The 27,464-nt window shown below is 31.9% G+C and overlaps 1 protein-coding gene across 19 annotated transcripts in view; it reads right to left on the bottom strand.

The window, feature by feature from the left end:
- LOC105839109 (serine/threonine-protein phosphatase 2A regulatory subunit B'' subunit alpha) overlaps positions 1–27,464 on the bottom strand; it is a 310,192-nt gene that overhangs the window by 172,439 nt on the left and 110,289 nt on the right. For 18 of the 19 annotated variants that reach the window (XR_004963295.1, XR_004963294.1, XR_004963290.1 and 15 more), the window contains one exon: positions 21,612–21,715. The exons of the other annotated variant lie outside the window; for it this stretch is intronic. Coding sequence is in view for 5 of the 18 variants with exons in the window: in XM_012685169.3 (XP_012540623.1) it covers positions 21,612–21,715 (104 nt within the window). In the remaining 13 variants the exon portion in view is untranslated. The remainder of the gene's footprint in view (positions 1–21,611; positions 21,716–27,464) is intronic. 19 annotated transcript variants of the gene reach the window in all.

Raw genomic sequence — 27,464 nt, 5'->3', positions numbered from 1 at the left:
TGATTCAGAATAGATATCAAGAAAAATACAAAAATCTAATTGGTTTCTCTTTCGTAATCCATTACTTGTCTGAAAAAAAAAAGAATTTCAAGAAGTGATATCATTGTCTATCGTTCTCTCGTTTCCTGTTAGGAAAGTATATTTTCTCGTTGGAATATGACAAAATATCTACGGAGACATCGTGTTTAATAGTTCTGTTGGAATATTTCGTAAACTTAAGTTTTCTATTGTATAATAACGAAAGAAAACGCTTTGTTGTTAACCATACTGGTGACATTAACATCTCCAAGTATAATTACGATCGTATCGTATAATTTAATCACGAAATCGTTAGATCAGGCATGATACAAGATATTTAAGGAAAAGAAAGAATCTTTCGTGAATGTACGAAAAACTTTTATTAATTTACTTATTCACAATTACGATAGAAATTAGATTATTTGTAGATTCCATAAGTATCTATCGCTTTCGCTCTTTCGACTTTCTTAATGACAGCAGTTTATTATGGTTTTAATTTGTCATATCTTTGCTAACTCCTAATTTGTCAAGTAATCGCGAATGTGCATAGCTGCCATCGCCACGAGTGTTGGCGCGGTGCGATGAGACGCGAAGGCGGCGAAGCACAGGCAGCGGCACCGCTTCTCCTTCTTCCTCCCGCCGCCGGCAGCCAATGCTCGACACAGTGGGCCGCGCTACAGCTCGAGCGTCTCGGCTCTTCACACGGCGCGCTCTCATTCGTACAATTTGAAAAATTTATATCTCGATTATTGATAGACCTAACCCAAGACAATATTGGACTTTTATGTTCATCTCGATCCCATCTATCTTTCCATTACGGGATGGCTTCCGATTACATTACACCCTGTATATATATATATATATATATATATATATATATATATATATATATATATATATTGTATTCTTGCATTTACAATCAAAATAAACCGCCATCGAAAACGTCATATCCGATATCCGGTTTTACCCCAAGATGGCACATCCGCGAATCTCTGTTATAGTATCTCTAACCCGGACCATGTCTCCTCTTTGTCTTTCTGCCGGACACTTTTCAAGAGCTTTTTGCGGGAAATGCGCAGTCCATGCTTTATATCAATAATTTTTAGAAAATTTGGATTAACCCACTATTGCAGCAAGCTCTTTAATTGAAAAAGGCCCAAAAGAAATAATCAAACCATAATGGGTCCAAAATTTGGTTTATTTCGGATTTTCTATGAATGTCCAAAATTGTGACAAACGTATATCCCATGGACGTCCATTAAAGGCCCTGCTCAAAAAATCCGATAGAATCAGATAAGAAAAAGTTCTATCTAATTGAATCGTGTTTTTGGTTCGTAAATATTAGATCGGTTATCTGAAATATACGATAGGCTTTCTATATTTCTGTATCGTATTTTTCATATAGTTACCTATCGTTTTTAATCAATTTTTATCGTCATTTTTTATATAAATTAATCGTGTTCTATCGTGTTTTTGGTTCGTAAATATTAGATCGGTTATCTGAAATATACGATAGACTTTCTATATTTCTGTATCGTATTTTTCATATAGTTACCTATTGGTTTTAATCAATTTCTATCGTCATGTTTTATATAAATTAATCGTATTCTATCGTGTTTTTGATTCGTAAATATTAGATTGGTTATCTGAAATATACGATAGGCTTTCTATATTTCTGTATCGTATTTTTCGTATAGATTACCTATCGTTTTTAATCAATTTCTATTGTCATGTTTTATATAAATTAATCGTATTCTATCGTGTTTTTGGTTCGCAAATATTAGATTGCTTATCTGAAACTTATGATAGACTTTTTATCTTTCTGTATCGTATTTTTCGTATAGATTACCTATTGTAAATCTAGTTCAAAAAATGTAAACGTTTTACTTTTCTTGTACAGAATCGTTTACTCAATTAAAATGAGTAAATTATAAAAGTAATGTGGCAGTCGTCTTGCACATCGTCCTCTCGTAGCGAAAGAAACTGATTATTGCTTGTCTTAATCGTATTGCGGGTGGTCTTTATATAGCGGGTCGGCTGCATTTGACTCACGAGAGAGTAATCGCCTACCAGCCTATCGGCGGCGCCGCGTACTAACTGTAAAAAGTTGGATAGAAAATGATAGAAACATATAGAAATTTGATAGAAAATTTATAAAATTCTATCGTTCTTTATCGTATCTCAATTAAACGATTAAAACTTTATCTGAATATGGATACTTTCCTATATGATCTTACCTAATTATCTTACTGAATAGAAAAATTACGATTTAAAGTCTATACAAATAAATTTGAAATTGTCCCTATATGTTTCTATCAAATATATGTTATGGAACAATAATCGTTTTCTATCGTTGTCTTTATAATAAGAGATATTTCAAGGAGGAACAATTATCACAGGCACACAAAAAAAGTGATCCGCCGGACCAGACTAGTCAATCTTTATGTATTTTGACTCGCTGAATCCGAATTCAAGGTCAGAATTGCAAAGTTAGCTCGCATTTTCTAACCTCAAAAAAATTTTTTTTAAATGTTGGTCTGGCGGACCAGACTAGTTTATTCTTATCTATTTTGACCCGCTGAAACCGAATCCAATGTCAGAATTGCAAAGTTAGCTCGCATTTTCTAACCTCAAAAAAACTTTTTTTTAATGTTGGTCCGGCGGACCAAAGTAATCTATCCTTATGTATTTTGATCCGCTGAATCCAAATCCAAAGACAGAATTATTAAATTTGCTCATTTTTTCTAACCTCAAAAAAAATTTTTTTTAATGTTGGTCCGGCGGACCAGAGTAGTCTATCCTTATGTATTTTGACCCGCTGAATCGAAATTCAAGGTCAGAATTGCTGAATTGGCTTATTTTATCCTAACCTCAAAAAACACCTTGTAAAAACAGCTTGGATCTTAAATATATAATTTGGAACGTGCAAGCTTGCGTAAGCACATTATCCGGGGAAAATTCAATACTTATAACATGTCTGAGCTTCTGTGAATGAATAGCGTAGAAAATTCACTCCCTTTTTCTATTATATTTAACTCTTTTATTCTGACCTTGGATTTAGATTCAGCGGGTCAAAATACATAAGGATTGACTGATTATATAGTCTGGTCTGCCAACATTAAAAAAAAATTTTATTTTGAAGTTAGGAAATGCGAGCTAACTTTGCAATTTTGACTTTGGATTCGTATTCAGCGGGTCAAAATATATAAGAATTGACTAGTTTAGTCCGCCGGACCAACTTTTTTTTGTGTGTCTGTGTTATTTTATAATTCTGCCGGACAGAACATTCTGTTGTTCTTTATGGTATCCGAATTAAACGATTAAAACTTTATCTGAATATGGATACTTTCCTATATTATCTTATCTGGTTATCTTATTGATTAAAAAAATTACGACTTAAAGTCTGTATAAATTATTCAGATAATTCTATATTCAGATAAAGCTTTAATCGTTTGATTCAGACACGATAAAGAATGATAAAATGTTATGTTCGGCAAAATTGCGAAATAATTTTTCCCCGTTTAAAATATCTCCAATTATATAGACAATGATAGAAAACTATTATAGTATATAACATATTTTTAATAAAACGTATAGAGACAATTTCAGATTAATTTATATAGACTTTACGTCATAATTTTTATATTCAGTAAGATAGCCAGATAAATTGTATAGGAAAGTACTCATATTCAGATAAAGATTTAATCGTTTAATTTAGATACGATAAAATACGATAGAACTTTATGTCCGCCGAAATGGTAATATATTTGATAGAAACGTATAGGAACAATTTCAGATTAATTCATATAGAGTTTTATAGACCTTGAATCGTAAATTTCATATTTAGAACAATAAGTAGATAAGATCATATAAAAAAATAATCGTATTCAGATAAAGTTTTAATCGTTTATTTCAGATACGATAAGAAACGATAGAACTTTATGTCCGCCAAAATTGGAATACATCTGATAGAAACGTATAGGAGAAATTTCAGATTAATTCATATAGAGTCTTATAGACATTGAATCGTAAATTTCATATTCAGAACGATAAGTAGATAGGATCATATATAAAAGTAGTCGTATTCAGATAAAGTTTTAATCGTTTATTTCAGATACGATAAGAAACGATAGAACTTTATGTCCGCCGAAATTGGAATACATCTGATAGAAACGTATAGGAATAATTTCAGATTAATTCATATAGAGTCTTATAGACCTTGAATCGTAATTTTCATATTCAGTACGATAAGTAGATAGGATCATATATAAAAGTAGTCGTATTCAGATAAAGTTTTAATCGTTTATTTCAGATACGATAAGAAACGATAGAACTTTATGTCCGCCGAAATTGGAATACATCTGATAGAAACGTATAGGAACAATTTCAGATTAATTCATATAGAGTCTTATAGACCTTGAATCGTAATTTTCATATTCAGTACGATAAGTAGATAAAATCATATAGAAAAGTAGTCGTATTTAGATAAAGTTTTAATCGTTTATTTCAGATACGATAAGAAACGATAGAATTTTATAACTTTTCTATCTGGCAGGAAATCTAGTGTCCGATAGAAACGATAGATTCAGATAAAATCATATTAAATTTCTATCAAATTTCTATATGTTTCTATCAGTTTCTATCGTACTTTTTGAACAGAGGGACTTTCTATGAACGTACAAAGTTGTGTCAAACGTATATCCTATGGACGTCCATCGAATGTCCGACGGACCTTATTTGGACTCTTAATGGACGTCCAAATGTCCAGAAGCGGATATCCATTGGACATACAATGGATGTCCTTGTGCTATCTGGGGAGCTATTAAAACCGACTGAAACAATCACAGGCGATCGATATCGAAAGCAGTTGATGCGTTTGAGCCGAGCACTGAAAGACAAACGGCTGCAATACAACGATAGACACAATAAAGTGATTTTGCAACATGACAATGCTCGACCCTATGTCGCAAAGCCCGTCAAAACATACTTGGAAACGTTGAAATGGGAAGTCCTATCCCACCCGCCGTATTCTCCGGACAATTGCTCCCTCTGACTATCACTTGTTTCGATCAATGACACGGCCTGGCTGACCATGCAGCACTTCTTATGAAGAAGTAAAAAATTGGATCGATTCGTGGATCGTCTCAAAAAATGACTAGTTTTTTCGACGCGAAAGGCGGCACGTTTCGTATGCTGCCAGAAAAATGGGAAAAAGTAGTGGCGATAAACAATACTTTGAATCGTAAATGTATAACCAGTTTTACAATAAAACTTCGAATTTCAAAAAAAAACCGCGGAAGCAAAGTTGTACACCTAATAACTAAGCAGATCATATTCTTATCGGAATTCGTATAATGCGATGTTTAGATTCCAAGAAATAAGGGAGTTCCACTTTAGGAAACTTCCAAATTCGGTGCCTTTCCTCTATATTACAAAAAAACTATATTGGCATTCATTATAATTTCTATATTAATGATGATAAAACAAAAAACATATTGATTTATACAAAATATTATTGCATGCCACCGCATATATAGAAAGTCCCAAAATGATAAATTAATACTTTAAAGAGAAAAAGAGCGTAAAATTTTAAATTAAAAAATTCGTTACTAATTTTGGTTCAGATTATTGTTTGTAAGTTATTAGTAAGTAAAATTGATCACAAGACACAGTAGTGTCTCACACCAAGTAAACGTGCAGCGCTTCGTGTATCTTTACACGAGACGACGACTTGCGAGTATATACGATTACCAATAACGCATGAGCCAATCAAATTCTAAGTGGGCTCAATTAATAGTTTAAATTTGAATTATATAATAAAACTTTTTATTTTTTCTCTAAACGTCCTACAAGCAGAAATATGCAAAGTTCAAAATGTCAAAATTTTCATGTAAAATACATTATCAACTTTGTCGAATGGCCTTCATTTGGACACAGTACAATTGGACACAGTGCAGATGAACACGTTGCAAATGGACACAAAATAGTGTACACCGTACATTTCTACACCGTAACTGTGGCCACTCCCCCCCCCCACACACATGCACACGCACGCGCGCGCACACACACGCACACATGCACACACACCGTACAAGGGGAGGCCCTCGGCACCTCCTTTCGCACCCACATGCCGGTATAGGTGCTCTAAACAGAAGAGTATAGAAATGTACGGTGTACAACTTTACGGTGTGCAACTTTGTGGTGTATAACTTTGCGGTGTACAAAATTCCTGTGTCCAAATAAACCATGTCTATTTGAACTGTGTCCATTTGAACCGTGTCCATTTGAACCGTGTCCATCTGCACTGTGTCCAAGTGAGCCACTCCCGACTTTATCCGTTTCACACTTTCGTCACTAGCTGGCACTGGCCAACAATACTCAAATATGATCCATACTATGCTTGTCGCTAAATTTCAACTTATTCATCGATTTTATTGAAAAAATCAAAATGCCAAACGTAATGAGTCAAGTAATCTATATCATACGGATTAATAATCGTGCAAATTAAATAAAGGGTGAAAAGGGTTCCCTGCTCAAGAAAAAAGATACAACTGAATAAAACATTATTCAAAATCAATGATAACTTATATAGCTGTATTCAGAGCTGTGTTCTATCAAGAGCTTTTCGAGCAATGATAGAATTTCTATCATGTTCAATTATGTTTGACGAATTTTGTAATTCTATCATAATTATGTGATTGTTTATCACGACTATATCATACGCAACCTATCAGGTTGCATTCAGGATTTATAATAAAGGAAATTTCGTACTCGGTAATTAAGGTTAATATCCCAGATAGCCAAGCCTGCAGGAACAGATTTTGAGCAGAGCATGCTATCAATTTTTGACGACAGAATGGCAACAAATTTTATACAGAGTCTGTAATATCCAACGATGTCGGCAAACTGCTGTCAGAAATCAAGCAGAGCTTGCTAACATAATCTGACAACAGATTGGCAGCAGAAATCGAGCAAAACCTGCTGATATAACTGACAGCAGATTGGCAGCAGAAATCGAGCAGAGCCTGTTGACATAACCGGCAGCAGAAATCAAACAGTATGTCCGTTACTTTATAATCTTAATTGCCATTTAAATGCCAATTAAAACTTGCATTAATATATTTCTATAGAAAAAAACGTAAGAACAAAGTTTGCGGCAGTAGAAATTATTGAGAAATTAAATTATATCATTGTCTAATACTTTTGGTCAATCCTGTATACATACATATATTTCTAATATATTAGGGATCGTAAGGAAATAAAATTATTATTAATTGTCAATACATTTTTAATAAGAGTTTAATTGTTCTCTCGCCGATATACATTGTATTGAAAGATTAAGTACTTTATTGTATTGAGCTACCGCGCGATAACGGTAAATTTGAAATAACAGAAATGATGCCTAAACTCTTATTAAAAATGTATTGACAATTATAATAATTTTATTTCCTTACGATCCCTAATTATATAAAAATATATGTATGTATACAGGCTTGGCCAAAAGTATTAGGCAGCTATATTTTTATAATTTATCTGAAGTTCTTTTATCTATATTATTTCCTATTGGTTACTTGTATTATACATAAGTTTAAAGTATATGTATAATACCGGCAACCAATAGAAAATAATACAGATAAAAGAATTTCAGATAAATTTAAAAAGCCCAGACAATACGCTTGTCAGAAAACTTTAAGAGAACTTTTTAAAGAAAACATTTAGATATCTTGGAAATGATGTCAAAATGGTAACATTTATCAGAGATATCTAAGAGAGGTCTTTGAGATATCTTATTGAAGAGTTTCATTTAAGTTTCTTAAAAATGTTATCCTTATGATATCAGCTTAATGTCTCATAAAAGATATCACACAATGCTGTCCGATTTTTGAGCCGTCCATGCGCGTCGTAGCAGAAATCAGACAACATTATAACATCCTGAATGAGAAATCCATTTGATATTTAAAAAAATTATCATAAAGATAATGTTTTCAAAAATTACAGTTTGTCTACAATTATTGCGCACAAAAAAATGCACAAAATCTAAATTCATCATGTACTGAACAAAAACAGGATAATAGATGTACTATTCAATTTTTCTTAGAATATATGATCTATATAGTTAACCATCTAATTAACCATTTGAACGCTTCAAAGTATTAATGCTAAATAGATCGCAATTTCCATAAAATTATTATGGAAAAAGATAAATTTAAAAATGAAATTAATAAGTAAATAAATTAATGCTATTTATTTTTAATATGTTTTGCAAAATTTAATTGTTTTTATAAAAAATAATATAATTGTGTCAGTTTATAACATATTGGTATATGTAGACAATAACAAGTACTCATACCGATGAGTCAAATTGGCGTAGCAGATAGAGTACAAGGTTTGTCATCCTAAGGTCCCGGGTTCAAAACCTACCAGCGGCAAGTAAGAATAAAATAAAACAATATAATTTAAATTTAATTAATTAATAAAAATTTGTCCTAAATTTAGTATGTACTGTTAATAAAAATAATTTTAAAAAAATTAAATTTTTATTTTATTTTTTTATCTCTAGTTGCATTTTAAGATATCCGATTTAAGAAATCTTTTAGATATCTGCTTGATTTCTGCTGCCAATCTGCTGTCAGGTTATGTCAGCAGATCCTGCTCGGTTTCTGCAATCAATCTGCTGGCATGCCATGCCAGCAGGCTTTGTCAACAAATACTGAGCTTAATGCGGACACAGAATGCTATGGATCTGCAATGGGTATCTGATTGAATTTGCTGCCAATCTGCTCGCAATCTACTAGCATTTTGCTATTAGGGATGAAAAACATAATTTACTGATTATCATATTGTATATGAAAAGCTTTGAAAATTACATAGTTTATAGGGACTATGTCATGCAAATCCTATTAAGTTCTATTACAATAAAGACGAGTTTGGCCTTAACAATGAAGGTTGATATGAAAAACGTGATATACTGTCTCCATTATATTATATATGAAAAACCTTATTAATGATTAAATAATTCTTTATTATAGACTACCTTATACAAATCCTATAAAGTTGTATCCGGATTTTACGATAAAGGGAAGTTCATGGCAATCAAGTTTAATGTAAAAAACATTATTAACCGTCTATAACATTTTATATAAAAGTCCTTACCAACGATTAAATCATTGTTTATTGCCCAGAATGATTGATAATCTATCTGGAATATGTAATCGACAATAGGAAAAACCGCAACCAAATCTCGGATTCAACATCATAAAATATTTTCTATCAAGTTCTATCTTTTTTATTAAGCAAGGTTTCTAAATGTGTTTATGTAATGTGTCGATAACGAAGTTTCATCAAAAAATACCTTCGATGTTGGTGTCCCAATTACTGTATATATTACGTTTTCTTTTACATTCGTAAACGGACCGTAAAGTAATGTAAACGTAATAAATACGGGATGTATTAAAAATTGTGTCAAAAAAAAAGATATCATTTGATGTTAATACTGACAGAAGATTATCGAATCAAGGTATTCATTGTATTTACTTTTATAAAAGAGGTTAGTTAAAATTTATTTCATTAACTTCTTCGTCGATCAATCATTTACAGAAAAAGCATAATTAATTTATGAATTTTTTTGTAATTTTTTTGTAATATTAATGTAGGAGAAAAGCGGGAAAAGTAGTCAGGCTAAGGTTTGCTGATTTTTTAAGTTAACTTGCAATCGCCGCGTAAAAGCATCAAAATTAGTGATTATATGCTTGAACTATCCTAGTACATAATAGAATTTTTCAATAAAATTTTAGGATTGAATTAATTACCTAAAATATTAATTTTTCAAAAATACCGACCATGTCGGGCAAAGTGGCCACTTAGCTTTAAAATAAAAAATGACTGATCAAAAACGGTTTAAACTCATAAAATAGTGTATTTTATTTATATAAAAGTTACATAAATTCAGAACAATTGTCAAAATAACTTGGAAAAAATAATTCTTTATAAGACATTATAGAAATGTTGGAAAATTCAAAATGTTAATTAAAGTAGCCTATTAATAATAAGATGATTATTCAAAGTTGTTTTTTATATTGGGCATGATAATAATACAAAAGAAAAAAAAAGAGTTCGTGCTCGGCGGTCAAAGTTGCCAACAGCCACCAGCATGGCCACTTTGTCTGGACTGATGACATTGCATAAAAATTGTATTTTAACAACCTGCCGGAACTATAATCATCAAAGCAGGATTTTGTAGTCGAAATACTACTCTTTTAGAACAATTTTGTTGAAAAACGGTAAGTCACTTGATTTAATAGTAACAAATACAAAAAAAACAATTTTATAGAAATAACATCAAGCTTTCATGTTAAAATGGTTAAAATTATCGCAGAATTTTTTTAGAGACATGACAGGCCAACAAAGTAAGATAATTTCGTATTTGGTACAGTTCGTACTTTTCTACATGTAAAAATGATCAACTTGTTGAAACATAGAAATAACGGTAAGCTTTTAAAAGTAAAGTTTACAACGCTTTTTGTAAATTTAAATTTTATTTTTAATGAAATTCCAGTTGATTGATTTTTGTTATTTTTCAAGAAAATTTAGATGTTTCTGTAATAGAAAATTTGCATAATTTTTAACAAAAATTGTATTCAACAATTTACAAGTAATTTAATGTAATTTTTTCAGAATTTTTTACTGCAAATAAAGCAAAAAAATATTAAAATACTGCGTAATTTGAAATTGCCGACAACGATTCGGTATTTGGATGATGGACCTTAAAAATAAACAAAATATAAAAAGCTCGTTAATGCTAAGCACAAATAATAAGTTAGAAAATAAATTCTGCCTCTGACTACCGAACGTTACATTCGTTTTAACGCTTTGTAGAAACTGTTGGCTTTTTTGCTTTTTTGCTTTTTTGCTGTCTGGAATCAGCATATGTAAGTTTATAGTTTTTTTTTTTTTTTTTTTTTTTTTACAATACGCATATCGGTTTATATTGTTCATAAATTACACGTTTTCCATCGGTTTTGATCTTTTAGACAAGATTTCTCAACAAGATTTTTGACCATATTTTTTGACTGTTTTTGATTATATTATTTATTCGTTCACGTTTTAATTATTATGATACATTTTTATAGACAATATGCGTTGTTTTCATGGATATTTAATCGGAATCATTTTCTAACTGGTTATATTTTCGTTTGCATTATTTTACTCATGTTTAATTTCATAAATATTGGTAATTTGGCACGATTGAAGAGGACTATGTATAGTCGAAACGTTTCGAAATTTGTTTAACAATTTTAACACAGTTGTTTTTAACAGCGTTTATAATGATATATTTTTGATTTAATAAATTATATTGTATTAGGAAAATTGATATTGGCTCGATATATTGACCTCTTTATCTTATTATTTGACCTTAAATATCATTGTTTAAGTCCTAAGATGACAAAAAATAACAATCATTTATCCGACTAGTAATAGGAACATTACAAGAATGGCCTGAATATAGTAAAAACTATCACTGACCTATTTATGGTTAATGATCACAAAACCATGATTCTAAGGAAAATTGTAGGCACATTCTGCGTGTAAAGATCATGGACTACTTTAGCAGGATGCACTACGTGGAGGTACAGTCCGCCTGGCATCCGTTGGCAGAGATTAAGCAGGCAGGCACGCACGCACGTAGGCACCCACACACGTGCGGCAAAAAGGGTTTGAAGTCAATTCACTAAATACCAGAGGAGTGAACATACTGTGGGGTTCTAAAACCTGCCAAAGAATGCCAGGCAGATTGTATCTCCACATGGTGCATCCTGGATAATGCTAAAGTAGTCCGCCATCATTGTACGCAGAATGTGCTCATAATTCTGCCTAGAATCATGGTTTTATGATTACTAACCGTAAATAAACATTTTTTATTATAATAAACATTACAGACGCGCGTTTTGCGCCCGTTATTTAACTTTGTATTTTTTACTTAAAAAAAAACTACAACAATAATTGTATAGATAACCATCTATACAATTTGACAGTTGTCAAAATTCAATCACAATGACAATTACTCTCGCAACGCGAAATAAGCGCAGCGAGAGAACCAATCAGCATCACGAAAAACCGGTAACAATACAATAGTAACATTTCCTTTTTACAAAATGGATTCAAACAATTTTTAAGATCCATTCACTTTTCCCTTAGAGAACTAAAATTAGCTCATTTTTAACATTCTCCTTTATAATTTGCTTTAAAATCTTATAACATCGTACGATTATAAATTATACTACAATTAAAATTTACTTTAAAATTATCAAAATCACTTATACTTCTTCAGATTTCTTGATACTAGATTACGCAACCTACTGAACAGAACACTACTGACAGCACCGACGCGACAAAGTCAGATATATACAGGGTAATTTAAAACGATCCAGGTGTTCTTGCAATAACATATTCCTGAGTTAATTCTGAGACAATTTTTCTTTACAAAAATTTTATCCAAAACTTATTTTTTTAATTATTAAATAAAAAGTTACTAAATGACGAGAGGTATACAGAAGGTAAGCAGAGGCGGCGCGGCTCATTATCCAACACGGGTGATTACAAATTCGATGTCTTTATACTGCTTCACGAATGAATAATTTATCGGGAATAAACAACACTTCACATTTAACACTTCACATGTAACAAATTCGTATCGATAAGTCATAAATTTTCTTTTTCTTGTCACACAATATTTTTAAATAAATAAAGACTGATACATTTAAGTCTTGCTTAAAGCTAAAATAAAGTTAGTGCAATCGGACGTTAGCAATCCTATGTTTCGAAGCATTCCACTGCCGATTAAGTAATACTCTACTTTATCATAATATTAGATTAATACTGGCCTAGTTTACATCGTGCATTTGATACGCGTATCAAATAGTAAATAACTAGTGAATGTGTTTAATCATTGGCTGATCAGCTTAAATTCACTACTTGATACGCGTATCAAATGCACGATGTAAACTAGGCCACTATGATTTATCGACTGCAATTATCGACAGATTTACACTTAAAGCTCTTCAAAAAACATAACCTCGACTTTGTTCTGTTGATATTGAGTCTCCGCATCAGGTTGTGTGCGTTATGTAAACGCGTTTTTTTTTCGGTATAAATTTGTTACATGTGAAGTGTTAAATGTGAAGTGTTGTTTATTCCCGATAAAATTATTCATCCGTCAAGTATAAAGACATTGAATTTGTAATCACCCGTGTTTTATGGTAAGTCGCGCCGCCCCTGCCCACCATTTGTATGCCTCCTCTGTGATTCGGTAACTATTTTATTTAATAATTCAAAAAGCAAGCTTTGGATAAAATTTTTGTAAAGAAAAAAATCGTTTCAGAATTAACTCGGTAATATGTCATTGCAAGGACACTTGGGTTATTCTGAATCACCTTGTAAATACAATTCTGTTCGTAGCAGTCGGAAAGAGAGAAGGAGAAAGAGAAAAAGAGAGAGAGAGAGAGAGAGAGAGAGAGAGAGAGAGAGAGAGTGAAAATTACGAAAGGGCATAAGCTGTAATGGGTTTCAAACAAATTATTCGCTTTCATTAATTTAAAATTTAATGAAAATACTATGAAATGATTCTTTGAAAGCTTACAATCAACTTTTAATATTTTTTTACCTTTGCAATTTATGTAGTATGGTTTAAAAGTCTATGTGTAAATTTTAGTTACAAGTTATCGTCGAACATTCTTAGTTCCAATCGCCGATCACTACAAACAGCGTTGCGAATAGCAATAAATTTTGTTTGTATTCTCTTCGTCTCGCAACTTGCAGCGGCGCGATTCGCGGCGACCGTCTTGTTTTTCACCGCGCTCATGTTTACGTTATAGCTATGCGCACATTAGCCGTATTTCACTATTATCCGACAATAATTATAAGAGCTATATGCATGGAATCGAAAAATTTACAGAGCTTTTCGTCTTTGATTTTCGTAGGCTACATGATGGTATGAATATTATGCAGGGGTTTATTAACACCCTGTATATATACATATAATATACACATGCAGACAGAAATATCTCATCATACACAGAAAAAATAAATTCTTACTGCAAGTAAATTTTTATTCTTAAACGCTATATGCATTGATATGAGCATGAAATGCTGTTATCAACTAAAATTCACTTACATCAATAATAACAAAGTTTGTGTAAGTATATTAATTCTTAAGATGATATTAATATGATACAAAATTTAAGAAGGCATTTACGCATATAGATTATAACTTAGACCTTAGAGTTAGATTCATCAAATGTTACGTTTGGTCGGTGCTCCTTTACGGCATGGAGGCTTGGACCTTAAAGGTGGCCAAGATAAACAAGTTGGAGGCTTTCGAGATGTGGATATATCGCAGGATGCTAAAAATACCGTAGATAGCAAAAATAACTAACACAGAGGTCCCAAGGAGACTAGAGAGAGACCATGAGTTGCTGATGATAGTGAAAAAAAGGAAGACAGTGTATCTGGGACACGTCATGCGTGGCAAAAAGTACCAATTCTTACAGCTGATAATTGAGGGCAAGATAGAAGGAAGGAGGGGACTAGGACAAAAGAAAATGTCATGGTTGCGTAACATCAGACTGGTCCGGAATTGCGAATGTAAGAGAGCTAATACACACGGTTAGGAATAGACAAAAATAGAGAATGTGGTCACAAATATCCATTAATGGATGTGCATTAAAAGAAGAAGATGATATTCTTTTCACTATCCAATGCTATGTGGCGCTATGTGGGTTTTTTTCGTGAACAAAATACACCTTCATATAAATAAAAGAGTTCGCTAATAGAGCGCAGTAAGAAGTAAGATTTCGCCATCGACATAATACTATACTAAAATATGTCAGTCTATAAAAAAGATTGAAATAAAATTAACAAAAATGATGCTTTTTTTCTATCCATATTGAAAAAAAAAGACACTAAACCAATGTACTTTATTACTAATCTGTCTTTTTGTGGACAAATCTACTTGTTGTTTATTGTCAATTTGCTGTCATTTCTGCAAACAAATCTGCTTTGGGTTTGTTGTTAATTTGTTGAAAATTCTGCATACAAATCTGCTAAATATTTGGTGCAAATCTGTTATCGGTCTGCAATTGACAAACATGCTGTCAATTTGTTGCTTCAATCTAATATCTCACTGTTAATTGCAAATTTGCTGTAGTATTGTAATCAATTTTGTGTTAGAATATGATATCTATCAAGTTTTGGTTGCAATTGGAGCGCACTCGAGGACACAGTAAGTTCTGGATTTGAAAACCTTATTCCGCAGAAAATTGTTTTCCTATTGTTAGCAGCAAATAGTTAGCTGACAATGAAGTATTAAAAGCTTCACTTTGAGTTAAAAAAACATTTTAGGCGTAAAAAAATATTATAATTTGTTTATTAAAAAATATGTTCAAACAACCAAAATGTAATTTTAATCATTAAACAAACAATTATTTTAAATAATTATGCTCACACGCACGCGCGCGCACACATACAAATCTTCCCTACAAAAATAATGACATCAAAATATTTTTTACCAACTATAAGACCGGTTATTTATACGAATTAAAACATCTAATTTATTACTATTTTTGGTCAGTATTCATAATTTGATTTTATAATAATTGTCTTAAGTTTATCTTAAAAATACTATGTCACCATTTTATTTACTACAGAGCATTTGAAGATGTACTTAAAACCATCTTAGGCGATAGTTTCGAAAACGTCCAATCTCTAATTTAGTTCAAATTTTGAAAATAGATTTCTTTTAGAAATAAAGCATATGCGAGAAGAATTTTTGGCAATTCAAAAAAAATTTTTTTGATGTCGGTAAGTAGGAAATCTATAATTTTTAAATCTTTATTATTAATGTAGAAAGAATGAAATTGCACAATCACTACTTTCTATCTTAATTTCCATAATATACGCATTTTATATCACTTAATAATACATGAAATGAATTTCTTTCCATTCTTTTCACTCTATATCACCACAAATATTCACATATGATTGAGAAGTACACTTAACCGACACTGCTTCGCTGTGGTCCCACACACACATGCGCGCGCGCGTGAGGTGCCTCCCTCCCGCACTCACCCCGCCGGTAGGAGTGCTCTAAGCAGAAGTGCGCAAAAATACGGTGTGTACTTAGTTGATGATAAATTACGACTTAACTGACATAGTTATTTCTATACGCACTTTTGGTTAAAGTAGATAATTCTATCTCCCCTCCCCCTATGTTGTCGAATTAATATTTATCATATATCTTATCTCCAGAACAATGTGAAAACAAATACCATAAATTTAAATTTTTGCCTACAAATTATAAATTTCCTACTTATCAACATAAAAAAAATTTTGACTCGCCAAAAATCCTTCTTGTATATTTTTTTTTCTCTAAAAAAAATCTATTTACAGAATTTGAACTAAATTGGAGATTGGACATTTTCAAAATTACAGCCCAATCTTAAATATAAAACCACATAAATATAAATTTTTGATATTAAAATATTGGCTGCTGTGCTCTCATACAAGTATGAAATGAAAAAGATTTATAACATAAAACAGATAAATAAATATTTTATTACAACTAAATGTTTTATTATAATTTTTTTTAAAATAAATAAATATGTTAATCGCCATTATATTAACTTCTCTCCCCTTCCTCCTTTTTCTTCCCCTCTCCCCTTCTCTCTCTCTCTCTCTCTCTCTCTCTCTCTCTCTCTCTCTCTCTCTCTCTCTCTCTCTCTCTCTCTCTCTCTTTCTCGACATAAATATTGATAAAGCACAAATTACGAAATTGTGTTTCGTAATCTTACACTGAGTCCCTTACGTGAACCTCTATAATGCCTCTCGAAATTTATCACAACTTTGATTTCTCTTATTAAAAAATTACAACTAAAATTATTTTTGAAAAACGCATCAGATAAGACAATATAATAATGCACTACTTCACGAAACTGTCATAATATAACATAACCTCAACATAACCTCACACTACACACCCCTTAGTGCAACCGAGCCACTGAGCATGTTTACACCGTACGTTTAGTCCGCGACCTATATACTATATTCGACCCAAACACGATAGGTCATAACGATGTATACACTCGCGAACTTGTTTGGGTCAGGTCACTTTTTCACGATCCCTGACCCATTTTAGGCCACACAACGTAACGCGTGTAAACGGTGGTGTACTATAAAGCGGATAAGTGTACCAGCAAATGCTAATAGATGGGTCTGCTTTATAGCATACACATATAAACTACTTACCTACATTAGTCCAAACTTATGTATAAGTCTACACGGTGTAAACAATTTGTTACTAGCCTACCTTAGGTCGCGGTATAGGTCAGATCGTGCGGTGTAAACTAGGCCAATGGCAACTCACGTGACCCATTATACACGATGCTGTAGTATAGAAAGCCTTTAATCAAAATGGTGCCATGTAGGTACTTTGTTAATGATAAATTACGACTTAACTGACATAGTTTGGTCCATTATATTTCATCGGATCCCGCCAATTCAAATATAAATATTTGTATTTTTATTGAAAAAATACTTGAATTAAAAATTATAAATAATATATATCCTTTCTCACAAGTAACACTATCCAAGTGCCACTCATCGATTTTGATATGCTTAGAATATGTTGTAGTCTAGGTCAAAATAAGAGATACGTATTTTTTTATACGTGCCCATACGGCCGTTGAAGTGGTAAAAACCCTCTTAAAAAAAATCGATTTTTATCTTTCTAAGCAAATATCATCGAAACAGTAGGAGATATAAAAAAAATTTCAAACAAAATTTTTATGGTTTCTAATGTATTTTAAAACTGTGCAATCAAATTTTTCAAAAATTGTTTTTCGAAATCCTCATCCCTCTCAATTTTTGAAAATTTAAAAATTTTGTTTATAGCAAAAGTTATTGTATATATATACATATATATTTAGTATATATGTGTGCATAGTATATATATATTTAACAACAAATTTAACCATATATGATAAAGTAGTTTTAAAGTACGTTAGAAACCATAAAAATTTTATTTAAAATTTTTTTATATCCTATTGTTTCGACAATATTTGCTTAAAAAAATAAAAACCGATTTTTCTTCAAGATGGTTTTCACCACTTCAACGGCCGTATGGGCACTTATAAAAAAATACGTGTATCTTATTTTGACCTAAACTATAACATATTCTAAGCATATCAAAATCGGTGAGTGGCATTTAGATAGTGTTACTTGTCAGATGTATTATTACAAAAAAGTACTATACATCTAACCCTTTTTCTAAAATAACTCACAAAAATGTCAACACTTTCCATAATCTGTTTCTGTCAGCAATACTATATACGTATACACTGTGTTAGACAGAGACATATCTCTTTCTCGCTCGGACATATCGCTTTCTCACTCGCACGATTTCGATGAAACATGGCGGAACCTCTCTTATGGCGCCACCACAGTATAACCAGTAGTGGCACTCAGCAAAAGAATGCGTGGTCGCGCAGATCACGCTGCGCAGCTTTTATTTGGACAGGCCCCAATCAGATTCAAGGCGTCAGGAACGTATGTACATACGTGCACATACGTGCCCAGACATCTTATAAGAACTATTTAAAAAAAAGAGAGGCATTATCACTACTTTTTCTATTCGGTCCTGAATTTTAGTGGCGGATGGTCACGTGGACCTCCACGCGGAGATCAAAGATGCCGACACGAAACGGAGTGCCACTACTGGTTATACTATGGGGCCACTCTGATTAAAGGCACTCTACTGTAGTAACGATGCGAACGCCATATGGTAGCAAATACGCGAGATGGATTGTCGTCCTTCCGTCGAGCCTCTTAGAGATACTTACAAAGTTGACGACGACGACGACGACGACGTCGACAACGTATTTTAAATGAAATTTTGGCATTTCGGACTTTGCATCGTAATATCTCCACTTATAGGGCATTTAAAGGAAAAATATAAAGTCTTTTTATATAAATCAATCTCAAGCTTTCGATTGACCCTAGTTCCCATACAAAACAAGATATTCTATAAACATCCTAGAATTTTATGAATATCTAGAATGTTAATAGGATATTCTAGGATGTTCATAGAATATCTTGTTCTGTATGGATTAAAACTCAATCGGTTTAGCCGTTTCTGAGATCCGATAATCTCGGGTGCTCGCAAGTCGTATACTCGTGTAAAGATGTCTCGTGTGCAATGTTTACTTGGCGCAAGCCACTATCGTGTCTCTTGATTATAGTTTATCATTAAGGTTATTTATAGGTTATGATTGATTATAGTTACATCATTAATGTAAATTTCCTTGTAAGTGCTAATATAATTTTTTTGTAATAAATAAAACTTTTTTACAAAAAATTCAACGTTATATTTCCTAAAATGCCCTCAATTTTTTCATGAAATAAATACCTTTTTTGGAAACGCCCCTTATGACATAACTTTTTTAAAATAACATGCTTTACGTATCACACTAAATTTGAAAAATATTAAAAACTTATATAATTTTTTAAGCGAAAAAAAATAATTTTGCGAAAAATTTCTTTTACAATTTTTTTGATGTTAAAATCAAGTTTTTACATTCGGTAATATACAATATTTTACATCAATGTTTCAAGTTTATTGATTTTTTTCAAAATAATAAAAGCTATCAATATGGCAAGTAAAAACGTGAGCTAAGGTCCAATATACCCCGGTGTGACCAGCACAGAACTTTTTGGAAGTGTGACCACGGAGAGTTAAATATTTAATATATTAATATTTAATATATTTAAAAAATAAAATATTAGGTACAGTTCCGGAAAGCGCAAACCTTCAATCGCGCTAAAATTTTAACTAAAGCTTACTCTTAATTAGAGAAGAAAGTCCCTGAAAGGATTTTTGGCGACAAAGCCTTGTTTGCCCCACAGCCCCCTTCAAAATTTTTACAGTTCTTACTAAATATCTCCGAAAATATTGATTTTAGAGAAAAAAGTTTGAAACAAAAAATAAAACTCATTAAAAGCTCTACAAAAAAGGTTATATACATTTTTTACGTAAACCTATTATTTTGCTGTTATGACCCAAAATAACTAGGCGGGGTCAAGTTGACCCCGTCAAATATTTTTTAAATTTCTGTTTTACTAAATATGCAAAAATTTTTTAATTTAAAGGTTATATATATTTAACGTAAACAAAAGTTTAATTGCAAATTTGACAAAAAAATAATTTCTTTACAATTTAATATAAAACAGAAATATTTCTATAATTTAAAATAAAATATAAACATTATTATAATTTAACATCTAACACAAAATATAATATTTTACAATTATTTAATTTTTTAATAGTTTTTTACTTATTAACTTATTAACTACCTGGATAACACTTTTTTATATCTGTCAATAATTGATTGAAAAGATCTTGCTTTAAAAGTTGTACTCGACGTCGCCACATAAATTCGCATAGCGTGGAAAGTCGCAAACCTATATGATACTGTACAAGCGTGGACGTCGTTTACTTTACGTTTCATAAATACGATACATGATATCAGTGTTTTACGTAAAGTAAACAACGTCCACGCTTATACAGTACCATATAGGTTTGCGACTTTCCACGCTATTCGTTTCCAATGTTTTCACATTAACCAAATAGCAACATAAAATTGGTGGGTTAGAGTTAGGAAAAAATACGGGTGCAGGGGGGGGGTTCCGCCCCTCCCCCGCGTTTTCTGCACAACCCTTTGCGAATTTCCACGCGAGACGAGATATATTTCTCGCAAAACGAGATTATAGAAATATTTCTGTTTTATATCACTAAAACAATTAAACTGTAAAAAATTTTTTTTTTTAATTTTTTTTTAAATTTGCACTTTTGTTTACATTAAATAAATATATATAACCTTTAAATTTAAAAAATTTCGCATATTTAATAAAACAGAAATTAAAAAATGTTTGACGAAGTCAATTTGACCTCCGCCGAATTATTTTGGGTCATAACAGCCAAAATAATAGGTTTACGTAAAAAATGTATATAACCTTTTTTGTAGAGCTTTTTATGAGCTTTTTGTTTCAAATTTTTTTCTCTAAAATCAATATTTTCGGAGATATTTAATAAGAACTGTAAAAACTTTAAAGAGGCTGGGGGGCAAACGAGGGTTTGTCGCCAAAAATCCTTTGAGAAACTTTCTTTTCTAATCAAAGATGAGCTTTAGTTAAAATTTCAGCGCAATCAGAGGTTTGCGCTTTTCGGAACTTTATTCAAAATATTAAATTAATATACTAGATTTATTAGAAACAACTTATTCATTTTATATTTATACATTTATTTATTTTTATAATCTTTTTTTAATCATAAAAGCTCTATTATTTTGATTTATAATAGTTTAATTTATGTATCTTCACATTTTTATATAATTATAATAGGGAAGAAGTTCATGGCAACAGTTATAATAAACATTTTATATAAAATATAGAAAACTTGATAAAATATAGAAGATTTAAAAAATATTTATAATTTATCTCAATATACATTTTTAATAAAAAATATAAATTACATTCCATATCCTTACTCTTTCCAAAACTCTAGAAAAACATTCATCTCGACAAATCCTTTTTGATCACCGCCTGCTGCCAGAAAAAGTGGTATTTTCCAATACAAGGGTAAGTCGCAAGCCTACGCAATAAGAAAAACAAATTGACAAAATTTATATCACACCAGGAGATCTATCATGAAACTTTTCACTTTCTGTTGTATTTTTTTCGCATATACTTATATTATTCACATCTAACTCTGTATATGAAAAGTACAAATCACTAAAGCTGTGTGCTCTCTTTGATGTTCACAGCGTTTGTAAGCATCATTTGTCCTTGTTTATTATTTGATGAACAACCTAAATATGATAAGTTTACAAATATAGTGCACAAAAAGTGAATATCTATACGTCGAGAAATGTATCTTTAACACCAAGTTTCAAGGCGAAAAAATTCACGTGAAAAGTGTTATGAGATATCACGTATTTCTAAAATTATGGTTATATATGTTTGTAAGGGTTATTGGAGTTATTAATACTAGTAATTTCCTTTAAAATTTGTATACTAATCGTATTGAGTGATTTGGAATTTTCACATAGAGTTACATATAATCCCGTAAATAATAAAAAAGTTTATGCAGATAAAAAAGTAAAAAGTAAAAGTTTTACAAAGCTATTACATGATTGATCCCCAAAATATAAAAATAGATAATATATTAATATATTTTAAGTTTACATATACTACGATTACAGACGTAGTCTAAGTGTATCTCCAAGTGAGAGCGATGGACTCGTAAGTGACAAATCGCGATTTTGAACTCACATATCCTCTATATATGAAATTAAGTTTGTAATTTTTAGTAAAAACATAGAGAAATTCTTTAGATTTAGAAACTGATATTACTAACTCCGCTCTCATTATTATTATTATTACTATTATGAATGAGAGAAATCCAATTCTCTAAATTTCTTAGAGTGATAATTCATTCAAAAATTGAGTGACTGGTCGAATCACTCGAATTAGAGTGACTTTTTATTCATTTGAAATTAATTCTCTCACTTTGTGTTATAGAATGAATTTTTAACACTGCAAAATGAAGTGAAACTTGTGTACTTTATTATGTAGAATATAGAGTACATTTTCACTCTATGTAGTAAATATTTTCACTCTACATAATATGGAATAGAATGTTTTCATTCATGAAGAGTGAAAAACACATAAAATGCGCACAAATGTAAAACACGTACGCGCTTATTTGCGGCAAAGACCAAAACTGCGGCACAAGTCGGCTCGTTGTCTCGCAACGTTAACGTGTCTCGCATGTGTCAAGATAGTTATTGTGCGTTACTTAAAGACAAAGACTTAAACCATAAAACATTATCTTAAAATTATGAGCCATTCTGCTAAGACCCTATGATATGAGTAAATCTTCTGAATCTGCATTCGTAACATAAAAGAGAAAAATTCACTCATAACATAAAAAAGAAAAATTCACTCGATAAAATAGTGAAGGCTTCATTTTCTCATCGTGTGAATATTCACTTTGAAATGTGGTGTAAACGTGTAACACGTTTTACTCCATGTTCAGAGTTAAAACAATCACTTTTGTAAAAAGTAGATTTTCACTATCGAGGAGTTACAGTATTTCCATTATTGTTTGATGTAAAAATCAACTCATTTGGAATGATATTTCACTCTAAGAAATTTAGAGAAAACAAACACAGGTACATATATATAACATAAATATAATATAAACTATCATACAGTGTATCCCAAAAGTTCAGTAATAGTTAAATATCTCATAAAATATGCATTTTCTTCAAAAATGTTTATATAAAAGTTGTAGAGTTTTAAGAGAATACTAAACTGCCCGTAAAACTTAATTGAGGTCGATAATGTAAAGTCATTCGTTCACATCTTTGGTAAAAATTCCATTAGAAACGGATAAAAAATATATCCTATCCGTTTGTAACCGATTTACTATGCGTTTCTTTCCCTGTATTTACAGATAGAAACAAATAAAAAATGTTGCAGATCGTATGGGATTATATACGCAAAAACAGAAAGAAAGCTGCTAACTGCATCTAATTGATCTGTAACGGAACTATCCGAATCTGTGCGCTGATGTAACTATCTGTTTCTGACGTACGACTCGTACATCACAATGAGTCCATGTGACACGTAATTGCAGTGCGTTTTCTTATTTAACACCTGTTCCACGAACGTCTTCTCACCCTGCTTACCATCCTGAGAGGCACCAACAAACTCGTCACCAAGTCGTCGCGAACAGTATCTAACGAAACGATCCAACTCTATACGGTAATGTAACTATCCGTTTCTATATACACTATATAAAAATTCAAAATATCCAGTTATAAATGTTGTAAAGTGAACGAATACAAAAACATGCACGTGCGGATAGAACAAAAAAAAATCTTTTTAATTAATTGCACTAGTTTATCTTTTTTTCACACTAGAGGGTGAAAAATAAACTCTGAATTAGTTTAACTAAAAAAACGTATCGTTATACATCTGCATACATACATTCAGATCATTTTGTTAAAAATCGATTATATACTTTCTTTCCGTTTTTGCATATATGTATATAGGTCCTTTGCAATCTGTAACATTTTTAATACTATTTTTTTTTTTTGCTAAACGTGTACGTATGTATATTATATCTTTCTTACTGCAAAAATATACCTTAATAACAAAGGCAGATGGATATAGCATCTGTAATTATGGATACATACTGCCTACACTCGGTGCGTTCAAAATGTAAACAGAAACGGATAAACATTGTATCTGTAATTCCAAACAGATTCCTATAAATTGTCGTTGCAAACAAAGGAAGATGGATATAGTATCCGTAATTACAGACAGATATCTGATGCATACAGGATGCAAACAGAAACGGACAGAATTTATTTCTGCAAAAACTTATAAATGCTAATGTACGGATAAATTATAAGTACATATAGTTATATGCTGTTGCAATTTCTGACTGCATTTGCGAATGCAATAATGTTGCTTATAGAAACGGACAGTAATTGAGTCTTTTCTTTAAGCTTGCAGATATAGGATTCCGTTAAAAACTGTTAGAAATTTTATTTTTTTCTAACTGTTTCTATTTGTTCCTAATAAAAATTTTTACCAGAAATTATGAACAAGTTTTGTATGTATTTCTTTCGTAGATTTGGAAATCCTTTTCCAGAATTAAACTACACCTATTAATATCAGATTATGAATTAAACTGAAAATAAAAACAATTTTCTTCAAACTGCTCTTTTTCTAACCTATATCTGAATTTGCTAATAACATTTAATTGGTCAAAGAACTTTTATAGTAGTAGAGAGGACATCCCAGTAATATTTTTGTCAAATAAAATATTTTTCTCAATTACAAAAAAATGTATAATATATTTTTCATCAATATATGAACATTCTACTTTCTACTTATCCACGCACATCTATGTGTAGTCGAGACTGTCCCGATTGCGCACATAAGCGATTGGACACAGTAGTATTTCGCGATTGAACACAGTCGCGATTGGACACGGACCCGGTTGCACACTGACCTGATTGCACACGGACTCGATTACGCACCGACTCGTTTGCACACGGACCCGATTGTGCACCGACTCGTTTGCACAAGAACCCGATTGCACATGATACGATTCCGCATTGCAGATAGTACATGGGTTAGCGACTTAAACGAGTGGGTGCGGGATGGGGGCGAAGCCCCCCTTGCACCTCGTGTGTGTGTGTGGGGGGGGGGGGTGCACAAAGCATTTTCTGCACCACATGAATTTGCGACTATAAAATATGTATAAAAAAGAAAAATATAATAAATATTTTGTACGTATTTTTATGTCTGAGTTTGCCAAGTATAAAAAAGTTATAATAAATATTTATGAAAATATTAAAACAAAATATTTATGTTATTATAATCCAAAAATATAAAAATTATTTCGAATTTATATACTATAAATATCTTTCAGTACATTTTCAAAATATCGATTCCGCATCGCAGAATAATGCAACAACAACCTAAATAGCACAGAAGATTTAGCATAAATTTTTATAAATTAAAAATAAATTTTACGAATTTATTTTTAAAAAACATTTTTTTAAAGTTATATAATCGTTTTTCATAAATTATTTAGAAATAATACAAAAATGATTATAAAAATGTTTTTTAAAAATAAATTTGTACAATATTTATAAAAATTTATGCTAAATCTTCTGTGCTATCTAGGTTGTTTTTGCATTATTCTGCGATGCGGAATCGTATCGTGCAATCAGGTCTGTGTGCAAACAGATCGGTGCGCAATCGGGTCGGTGTGCAATCGGGTCCGTGTGCAATCGGATCCATGTCCAATCGGGTCCGTGTCCAATCTGGTCTATGTCCAATCGAGTCCGTGTCCAATCGGGTCCGTGTGCAATCGGGTCCGTGTGCAAACGGGTCGGTGCGCAATCGGGTTCGTGTGCAATCGGGTCCGTGTGCAAACAGATTGATGCGCAATCGGGTCCGTTTGCAATCGGGTCGGTGTGCAATCGGGTCGGTGTCCAATCGAGTCCGTGTCCAATCGGGTCTGTGTCCAACCGGGTCCGTGTCCAATCGAGTCCGTGTCCAATCGGGTCCATGTCCAATCAGGTCTGCATCCAATTGAGAAATACTACTGAGTCCAATCGCTTATGTGCGCAATCGGGCCTTACTCTTGTAGTCACAAGAGTCCACAAATTTGTGATACGTTAATGTATTTAACTCGTAAGCGCGTGCGTCGAACTAGCGTAGCCGGACAACCAGGCCAAATCTGGCAGCATTGGTTGGACGCTACAAAGACTTGACACCAGAAATTAAGATTCTTTTACAGGCTGTGGTATAGAGGGAAAGTCTCTAGAAGTTTCGAAATAAAGAAGGAGAGTCCATAAGGCCATTTTTTGATCCCTCACAGAATCGGCTCAATTTTGCAGAAACAATCTCCGCAAAGGTTCTCACAATTTTTTAAAACCATTTATTAAAACAGCTTTTCAATTCGGGGAACGAAATGTTCAAAGTTTTAAATTTTATAAATATTTTGTATATTTACAGATTGTTTGTCGTTATTATAGACATAGTAAGTATAAACCGAGCATTCCGCTGTATAAGCGTTGATGCATACGAAAAGAAAGAGAAAAGATATATGAAGAATTTCTTTCTCTCTCTGACATCATCATAGGGAAAGCCTGACAGGGGAAATGATGGATCGACGCGAAGAGATGAGAAGTGCTCCCCACTTCTCTGGCATTAAAAAAAAAAGAAATTCTTCATATATCTTTTCTCTTTCTTTTCGTATGCAACGCTTATACAGCGAAATGCTCGGTCTATACTTACTATGTCTATGGTCGTAATTCACCCTGTTATTGATTAACCTCAATCACTAAACTTTCTTAAAAACCTTATATAGGTATAATATATAAAATGTCATTTTGATGGTTTTAATTTCATACGCTGATATTGAAAATGAGACTTAAATTTGGAGATTTCAAAAGGCACGCTGCCTCGCGCCAAGTGTACGCGTACACGTATATGCTGCTATATGTTATACCATACATGTGTGTATGTGACATTCATTATATGTGTATTGTGGTTGTACGTATTTTATGCACGTAAATGCGATTATATATAATAGTTTAGGAAAATTAGCTTCAAAAAGGGCCGTTTTGGGAAAAAATTGATAATTCAGGTTTGACTGTGCGTAAAGTACAATTAATATGTGTAGATTAAGATAGGTACGTTTGCCATTCGTAAAAGCTGGAGGTTATTGCAAAATTACGGGTTGAAGTGAGGAAAAAGCAGTTTTTTGCTTGCGCCTCATAAACTAAAAATGGAATCGAACAAAGTTTCAA

The sequence above is a fragment of the Monomorium pharaonis genome, chromosome 5 (genome assembly GCF_013373865.1).
Source record: "Monomorium pharaonis isolate MP-MQ-018 chromosome 5, ASM1337386v2, whole genome shotgun sequence".
NCBI lineage: Eukaryota > Metazoa > Arthropoda > Insecta > Hymenoptera > Formicidae > Monomorium > Monomorium pharaonis.
This window is presented reverse-complemented; position numbering and strand designations above follow the sequence as displayed.